Source organism: Cervus elaphus, chromosome 11 (genome assembly GCF_910594005.1).
Source record: "Cervus elaphus chromosome 11, mCerEla1.1, whole genome shotgun sequence".
NCBI lineage: Eukaryota > Metazoa > Chordata > Mammalia > Artiodactyla > Cervidae > Cervus > Cervus elaphus.
The window spans coordinates 38900657-38910219 of NC_057825.1; the positions used below are offsets into that span (position 1 = coordinate 38900657).

Below are 9563 nucleotides of genomic sequence, written 5' to 3' on the forward strand. Positions count from 1 at the left end.
ATGACGCCTTCCCTTCTCCTCCACTGCCGATCTCAGGCGCCCCTGGAAAACTACCAATCCCAAGAGGCAACGCGCGCCCCTCTCTGCGCCTGTGCGAAATCTGAGTCAGCAAGGCGGGGCTAGAGTGGGTGGGAAGAAAGGGACTGGGGGAAGGATTCGAATCCTGGACGATTTAAATCGCGGATCGAGAGGTAGCAGCTTTCCAGTAGGAAGAAGGGGGTCTTCCCTTTGCGCTGACGTCTGGCAGGCGTAATCCGGGGCGCGGCCCTGGCGCTCGCACAGCCTTTGCTCGGCCGACCGGAGCTGCGGTGACAGTCGGTGCTGACGGTTGTTATTGTTTACCTGTCAATGCCCAGGTATTCTTTGGACTCCGACAGCTGCTGTCGGCGCCGGGCGTGCCAGGAGGGTGGTTCAGATGGGACGTGGGGTCATTCCCTCCGGCCTGCAGTGTCTGCCTGGGGTGGAGGCTCCCCGAGAGCCGGGCGTCTGCCCTGCTTTACGATTCCTCCCTCCGTGTGACACCTTAAAGAGGGGTGACCTGTCACCTAATTAGAGAGGTAATTTAGCAAAGTTTGGTTTAGAAAGAAGAGAATAGGTTTCTAGACATCCAGGCAAAATGGGACTAAGAAGAAGAAAAATGCCTAGTGGGGTTTAGGCACCCCCATCTGTTAAATTCAAATGCTTTCGTCTGCCTCGTGTGGAATAATTGTAACGGGAGGACGTATTTATCCCTAGGGAGATCTTAGGAGAAACAACAAATGTGCGTTTAAATGCACAGTAACTTTCTCCTAGTATGAGATTCTTTTCAAGAAGAGAGTAGTTTGGCTTTAGTTTATATTGATGAGGGCTAGAGGGTGGAAAGGCAAAAACTTGACTTATGAACTTATTTTTTGCAGTTTGCTTTCTTACTTCCCCAAACTCTCAAGAGGAAATCCTCTGTTGAAGTCAGACATTAAAATTCTGACCACTGTAGCCAACTTGGATCATAACCAAATGAACGGGAGCATCTGTGGTCTTGACAGGTATAGAAACATATAGGTGAGTAGCACATCTAGATCATTGGAAAAGACCCTGATGCTGGGAGGGATTGGGGGCAGGAGGAGAAGGGGACGACAGAGGATGAGATGGCTGGATGGCATCACCAACTCGATGGACATGAGTTTGAGTAAACTCCGGGAGTTGGTGATGGACAGGGCCGCCTGGCGTGCTGCAGTTCATGGGGTCTCAAGGAGTCGGACACGACTGAGCAACTGAACTGAACTGAACTGAGCACATCTAGAAAGGGGAATTTGTCATTAGCTAAGATAAATGAAGTATTAGCTATATCTGAAACCCCTCCTGCACCAACACCCCTCACTATAAAAGGCAGTACAAACTGGAATAAACTGATTTTAAGTAAATATGAACTGTCTTTATATGCCAAAATACCTCCATACTTTCAACCGATATCGGGAGCCTAAACCATGCACCTTCGGTAAATTAGCTCAGACTGGACTTTCAATCTTTAGTCATGTGCTTTACCTAGATACGTTATAAATATTGTTTATAGTTGTTAGTCACTGTTGTTTGATGGCCTTAATGACTAGTTATCTTAGTTCGTAATTAACTATACATGTGGAATAGCCTCAAGAAGCTATTTCTAAAACACAACTCTTATAACTAATTGAATATTTGAGATTTTGTCAGTATAGCCCAGACCTCAACCTCTTATCCATTTCAGACAGCATTTGTGTCAAATGTGAGCACTTACCTATTAAGTGCAAGTAGATAAACAATTCTTATATAAACTACTGAAAGTTCATTAGGTTTGTCATTAAGTCACAAGTTATAAGTGAAAAACTTAAAGACAAGACATTTGTTCCCACAGACTAATATTCAATGAGTTGAGTAGAACTGAAACATATACATTTTCAAAAGTTTTTTTCAATCAATACTTGGAGTAGCATGTGTTCTCACCATAGTTGTTTCTACTACTAAAAATAAATTATAGACTGAATGTGAAGAATCACATCTCTTTTTCAGATAATTTTCTTTGGGAGTAGAAAAACAAATGTTTAGAAAGAAACTCATTTACCAAAAATATCTAAAAAGAAGAAAAGGAGTAGCATGTGTTGCATGTCTCCTGCATGCAGTTCAGACGTAGAGCTAGATTCTTCACTCATCATCTCTGGTCATCCTTGTAAGAAGACACACCAGATTAGCATCACTGGCTCCATTTGACAGACTGAAGAGCTCAAATCAAGAAAGTTAAAGTTCATTAAATCTAACCACGAAAGTATCTGGCTCAAAGGGGCGTCTGCAGTCTGATCTAAAGGCAGTGAATATTTTTAGCCTTTGCCTTTCAGGTTATATATGAGGATAATTCACTAAAATACCAAGCTATGAAGAAAAACTCCAAGAGAAACCACGGTTCAAGAGTTTCTGACATAGAATTGAACTCAGTGGATGCTGAAAAGGAAAAAAAAGAGTGTCAAAATAATTTTGTTGAACTGCTGCCTCCAGAAGTTACTTTTAAAATTTTCAGTCAGTTAGACATCCGGAGCTTGTGCAGGGCTTCGGTGACATGCAGGAGCTGGAATCATGCAATAAGACACAGCGACTCCTTGTGGAAACCTCACTGCCTGACTGTAAGAGCTGTCTGTCAAAGAGAGATAGATGACGATCTAGAGAGTGGTTATCCCTGGAGGGTAAGTTTAACCTTTGCAATGTGAAGCCCTCTTGACAATATGGTGGTCTGTTTGAGCCACACTCTACCTTCTGGCTTGAAGGAGGGAGGATTTCATATACAGAATGACATACAGAGTGGGTTGACTTTGGGAGTTAAAGTCGAATTATATTCTTTTCCTGCAAAAAGGATATCTCCCATCTATCCTTTTGAATTTGGGGGGCATTTACCTCATAAAGCACAATGGCTACTTCATTTTACTCCACCTATCCAAAAACCCCAGCAAACTGTGTAACTCACACTATTCTGTATGTACACACACACACATTTATTAATAGATGTGTGTATCAATGTAAATATTTCAGCTTTTCAGCTTTTCAGTCAGCTTCTCTAGCTTCAAACAAACTCATTCACCAACCCCTGACTACCTTCTTTAACAATGGTGGTGGTAGTAGTAGTAACAGTGTTAGTCACTCAGTCATGTCTGACTCTTTGCCATGGACTGTAGCCAGCCAGGCTCCTCTCTCCGTGGAATTCTCCAGGCAAGAATCCTGGAGTGGATTGCCATTAACAATGGTGGTTTACTTCTTTCAGGTCATACTACTGAGGAATTACCAGAAGAGTAAAGTGAAACATGAATGGCTAACTGGCAGATACAGCAACATATGTTCTCCTATCAGCCTACCAGAAAAAATCATGTACCCAATGGATGCAGACACGTGGGGGGAAATTCTAGAAGCAGAATTGGAAAGATAAGCAGAAAGCTCTCCTGACTTTGAGAGTTTAAAACCAAAATGACTCTTAGATTATAAAAAGTATGTCTTTAACAGTCCATTTTTTTGTTTGCATTTTTATTATTTAACACTTAAAAGAAAACTAAATAGAAAATATAAAAAATAAAACTTTGTTTTCATTTTGCACTTTAGGTAAAATAATGTTTTACCTAAATGTTTCTGGTTTTACTGTAATGTGGAAAAATCATGAAATGTTATTTATATAAAAATCTTATACTGATAGGGTGATTTCAGAATGTATTATTTCATGTATTTGTGTTGGTCTGTTGTAGTACTTCAGTATTTTAATGACTAAAGAGTTTTATTAGTGTTCTCTGCTTAATGATAATTTGAAAATTCAAGAAACGATGTGAAGGAACTGATTTAGAGATTTATTAATTAGTAGACATAGTTAGGCTCATGGGAAAAATCCCTAAATGAAATTAATAGCAATATGTTTAAGTGTATAGTAAATGTATATTTTAATAACTTAAAATTTTCCATTTCACTGGAATCAGATTGAATTGTCAAACACTGAAAACATTTTGTGTTAAACATGTGGTTTAATTTTAAATGAGTCCAACCAGAGAACTAAAATTTGTGAGATTAAGTTCCCCATTACTTGCCTACAAACCTTGAAATACTCTCAGGGGCTGAAATGTATGGAAAGTGCCGTCAGAACCTCCACACTGTTTTTCTTGGTAAAACTTATCTTCTTTCTGACATCTTGTAGCACCATCTAGTGTACTTCTTGTAGATAACCAAGAAAAAGGACCAGCTCCTTTTTGTTTTTCCACATTTAAAAGAAAGGAAAATATTATTTACAAGAAACCTATATACTTGACTTCGTTAGAGTTTATAGCTTTATAGGAACCTTTAACTTTTGTTCTCTTTTACTTAAAAGTAGATGATATATTCGTGGTACCAGATTGTTCAGTCTGAAACTGTGATCAGCACCATAGGTAATGTGACTACAAGACATTTTAGTTAGTATGGGATTTTCTTCTTAAATTATGCTCTATTGCATGAAAAGTAAGAGTCCAGGAACTCAATATTTAACAAGTCAACGAATATGAGGAATATGTCCTGCTGTATACAGATTCTCTTTGTTGAATCAAGTAGGTGATGATTGGTTCAGTTCAGTTCAGTTCAGTCACTCAGTCGTGTCCGACTCTCTGCGACCCCATGGACTGCAGCACGCTAGGGTTATCTCCTACTATCTTCTTGGGGGTAGAAGGGACCTTGAAGATCAGACAGTCCAGTCTCTAGGATTATTCGGTAATCCCCACTATAGGAATGTTCTTTTCACTCACCATTAATTCTCTTCTTCGTAAATTCTTTTGTACAGTGTATCATCTTAACCTGGAAACCATTCCTACCTTCTACCATTCTGCATTAAGTGACCCTTTTAAGGTTCTGTAGTTCTTTGTACATACCATTCTCAAAGCTGTCATACTACATTAAATTGTCTGTTTGATTTGTGTATCTCCCCGGTTAGATTGTGAGCCGCTTAATGGCAGGGACCATTTATTTATTTTTGTGTTCCCAAACCTGGAACATAGTAGATATTTCATAGAGTTGTTAAATTATTTTTATATTATTTATTTTAATCCTACCCAGAATGTAAAATAAAAATGACATATTTTAGTAGATAATATTGTACTGAAATGCAATGTACAAACCCATAAGATACATGGGATGCTTAATATTAATGCTAGTGTATGAAGAATTATTCTTGTTTTCTTAAAAGCTGTAAGAGAAAAATAGGAAAGAAGAAATATTTTTTGAATAAACACTTGAAAATGTACTTCACCCAAAAGTATCATTCATTTTTACTTATTGGATCACCCCAATCAGTTTTAAATATTGTTAAATGAGTAATCTTTGGGTTTTGTTTTATACCATTTTTATACCATTAAAATAATTCTTCGTATAATAAGTTATTACTGTGATTACAGTCTACACTGAAAGGAAAGATTGGGAACTTAATGATAAATTTATGGAATGGGTTTAGAATGAGTTGTACATTTATCAGATCGAGTCATTAGCATCTGAGAATGTGTATGGGTGGATTCAAATGAAAAGGAGTGCTTTAACTCAGAGATAAAATAACATGTTATATATACACAATCTGTAAAGAGGCAAGTTTATTAGGGAAGAGTATTAAGGAATTTCCAGTGTTGCTTAATGTTTGATCAGTTCAAGATCTAGTTTTTTGTAGTTGCTTTTAGCAACCTTTTTTCAGTTCCTTCTAGTTTATAACTCAGTCTTCAGTTCAGTTCAGTTCAGTCACTCAGTCATATCCAACTCTTTGCGACCCCACAGACTGCAGCACGCCAGGCCTCCCTGTCCATCACCAACTCCCAGAGTTTACTCAAACTCATGTCCATTGGGTCAGTGATGCTATCCAACCATTCAACCATTGTCCCCTTCTCCTCCCAGCATCAGGGTCTTTTCAAATGAGTCAGTTCTTCGCCATCACGTGGCGAAAATATTGGAGTTTCAGCTTCAGCCTCAGTCCTTCCAATGAGTATTCAGGGCTGACTTCCTTTAGGATGGACTGGCTGGACCTTGTTGCAGTCCAAGGGACTTTCAAGAGTCTTCTCCAACACCACAGTTCAAAAGAATCAATTTTTCAGTGCTCAGCTTTCTTTATAGTCCAACTCTCACATCCATACATGACTACTGGAAAAACTCTCTCTTTGACTAGACGGACGTTTGTTGGCAAAGTAATGTCTCTGCTTTTTAATATGCTGTCTAGGTTGGTCATACCTTTTCTTCCAAGGAACAAGCATCCTTTAATTTCATGGCTGCAGTCATGAAATCATCTACAGTGATTTTGGAGCCCCCAAAAAAATAAAGTCGGTCGCTGTTTCCATTGCTTCCCCCATCTCTTTGCCATGAAGTGGTGGGACCAGATGCCATGATCTTAGTTTTCTGAATGTTGAGCTTTAAGCCAAGCTTTTCACTCTCCTCTTTCACTTTCATCAAGAGGCCTTTTAGTTCCTCTTCACTTTCTGCCATAAGGGTGGTGTCATCTGCATATCTTAAGTTATTGATATTTCTCCCAGCAATCTTGATTCCAGCTTGTGCTTCATCCAGCCCAGCGTTTCTCATGATGTACTCTGCATGTAAGTTAAATAAGCAGGGTGACAATATACAGCCTTGACGTACTCCTTTCCCTATTTGGAGCCAGTCTGTTGTTCCATGTCTAGTTCTAACTGTTGCTTCCTGACCTGCATACAGATTTCTCAGGAGGCAGGCTATGTGGTCTGGCATTCCCATCTCTTGAAGAATTTTCTACAGTTTGTTGTGATCCACACAGTCAAAGGCTTTGGCATAGTCACTAAAGCAGAAATAGATGTTTTTCTGTAACTCTCTTGCTTTTTTGATGATCCAACGGATGTTGGCAATTTGATCTCTTGGTTCCTCTGCCTTTCCTAAATCCATCTTGAACATTTGGAAGTTCACATTTCATGTACTATTGAAGCCTGGCTTGGAGAATTTTGAGCATTACTTTACTAGCGTGTGAGATGAGTGCAATTGTGTGGTAGTTTGAGCATTCTTTGGCATTTCCTTTCTTTGGGATTGGAATGAAAACTGACCTTTTCCAGTCCCATGAACACTGCTGCGTTTTCCAAATTTGCTGGTACATTGAGTGGCAGCAGTTTCACAGCATCATCTTTTAGGATTTGAAATAGCTCAACTGGAATTCCATCACCTCCACTAGCTTTGTTTGTAATGATGCTTCCTAAGGCCCACTTGACTTTGCATTCCAGGATGTCTGGCTCTAGGTGAGTGATCACACCACTGTGATTATCTGGGTTGTGAAGATCTTTTTTGCATAGTTCTTCTGTGTATTCTTGTCACCTCTTCTTAGTATCATCTGCTTCTGTTAGGTCCATACCATTTTTGTCCTTTATTGAGCCCATCTTTGCACGAAATGTTCCGTTGGTATCTCTAATTTTCTTGAAGAGATCTCTGAGTGAGTGAAAGTCACCCAGTTGTGTCGACTCTTTGCGACCCCATGGACTATATAGTCCATGGAATTCTCTAGGCCAGAATACTGGAGTGGGTTGCCTTTCCCATCTCCAGGGGATCTTCCCAACCCAGGGATCAAACCCAGGTCTCCTACATTGCAGGTGGATTCTTTACCAGCTGAGTCACCAAGGAAACCCAAGAGAATATTGGAGTGGGTAGCCTATCCCTTCTCCAGCAGATCTTCCCGACCCAAGAATCAAACCAGGGTCTCCTGCATTGCAGGCAAATTCTTTACCAACTTGAGCTATGAGAGAAGAGATCTTTAGTCTTTCCCCTTCTATTGTTTTCCTCTATTTCTTTGCATTGATCACTGAGGAAGGCTTACTTATATCTCCTTGCTATTCTTTGGAACTCTGCATTCAAATGGGTATATCTTTCCTTTTCTCCTTTGCCTTTCACTTCTCTTCTTTTCACAGCTATTTGCAAGGCCTCCTCAGACAACCATTTTGCCTTTTTGCATTTCTTTTTTTTGCGGATGGTCTTGATCCCTCCTCCTGTACAATGTCACAAACCTCCGTCCATAGTTCTTCAGGCACTCGGAGCTGAGGCTATGCGGCGCTGGAGTGGCTGTGAGGAGATACCCCATGTGCAAGCGCAGAGAAGCCCCAGCAAGACAGTGGGGTGGGAGGTGGTGAAATCCTGTTTAGAATCATACCCAATCTTAGAGCAGGATAATCATTAATAAAATCTATGGGAATATAAACTTTATACCTTAGAATAGTCATGTATAGAAGCCTAATTTGAAAAATATACCCCTAACCACTTTAATTTCATCTTTGCTTTGACTTTACATAATATCTTCTCTCCACAACATCAAATGCCCTAATAATATTAACAAAAATAAGATGAGTAGTAACACTAGGAAATGACTTGCAAAGAATAATATATAACAATGGAAGATCACACATTTTTATTTAAAGTAGAACTGAAAGAACAAAACCATCAAATGGATGAAATTAGGTAAGCAATGGGCAAAGCTGATTAATTATAATAGCCAACATTTATTGAATGCTTGCTCTGCTCCAAGCATTGAGCTAATGCAGGGGTTACTATTATTCTATATCCATTTTATGCATGAGGGAACTGAAAATTAGAGAATAATCTTACCTATCTAGTCCAACCTCACTTCCCAGCACCTATAAGAATATGTAATACATAGTAGGCACTCATTAAATTTTTATTTTGAACAAATTAAAAACTAATCTGAAAACAAGTAAGTCAAATGGAAGAGCCAAGAATATTCCTTCAACTTTTTATTTTGAAAAATTTCAAAACCACAGAAAAATAAAAATATATGACAAAAACCCTTTGTATGACCTTCACCTAGCTTACTACTTGTTAACATTTCCACATTTATTAATTACTTTTGCCAAAGCATTGAAAATAAGTTGCAGACATGATACTTCACCCCTAAATACTTCAGCATGCATCTCCTAAGAATATGTAGTCTCCTAAATATTAATACAACTTCATTAGCATATCTAAAACTTTTTTTATTATTTCAGTAGTCATCCAATTTACAATCCCTATTTAAATTTATCCAGTAGTTCCAAAAATATCTTTTATAGGTTTTTTCCAATTAAACATCCAGATATGGTTTATGCATATCATTTTTTTATATTCCTTTTATCTCTTTTAACTAGAAATATCTCCATGCCTTTGGTTTTGTTTTTTAGGATATTGACTTTTTTTTTAAGAATTCAGGTTGGTTATCTTATAGAATGTTCTGTAACTGATTTCTCTGATTGTCCCTTCATGATCTGATTCAGCTAAAACATATTCAGCAATTAGACTACACAGGTGATGTAATATACTTCTTACTGTACCTCATTAAGAAACAGGTGATACCCCATTTTTGCACTACATGGGAGTATAATTTGATCAATTGCTTGAGGTGATAATCACCAAATCTCCCTATTTAAAGTGATAGAGCTAAGACTTTCTTTCCATAGAGCTAAGATTTCTTTTCCATAGAGCAAAGACTTCTTTTTTCAACAACTCGTTTCTAAATTATTGCCTTACTCTGTGCTAAATGCTTTATAAGACATTATCTTACTTCATCTTCACAATTAGACTTTTAAAGA

At 38.5% G+C, this 9563-nt stretch overlaps 1 protein-coding gene across 4 annotated transcripts; it reads left to right on the top strand.

The window, feature by feature from the left end:
* Window positions 1-70: 70 nt before the first annotated feature.
* Window positions 71-5250, top strand: FBXO48 (F-box protein 48). 4 transcript variants are annotated; one of them, XM_043917631.1, is made up of 4 exons: window positions 71-356; window positions 897-1038; window positions 2332-2687; window positions 3260-5250. In XM_043917631.1, exons 3-4 carry the CDS (start codon window positions 2382-2384, stop codon window positions 3419-3421), a joined length of 468 nt encoding a protein of 155 aa, XP_043773566.1. In that variant the 5' UTR covers window positions 71-356; window positions 897-1038; window positions 2332-2381; the 3' UTR covers window positions 3422-5250. The 4 variants fall into 4 exon arrangements, 3 of the variants coding, with proteins under 3 accessions (XP_043773566.1, XP_043773565.1, XP_043773567.1); XM_043917630.1 differs by having other exon boundaries at window positions 79-356; window positions 2346-2687; XR_006343468.1 differs by lacking the exon at window positions 2332-2687 and having other exon boundaries at window positions 112-356; window positions 3260-3396.
* The last annotated feature ends 4313 nt before the right edge of the window (window positions 5251-9563 follow it).

What these genes read in the sequence shown, in the direction of transcription:
- FBXO48 (XM_043917631.1), top strand. Translation starts at nt 2,382, where the DNA reads ATGAAGAAAAACTCCAAGAGAAACCACGGTTCAAGAGTTTCTGACATA. An exon ending in AGAGTGGTTATCCCTGGAGG is followed by an intron (nt 2,688 to 3,259) that starts GTAAGTTTAACC and finishes TACTTCTTTCAG; the next exon opens with GTCATACTACTGAGGAATTA.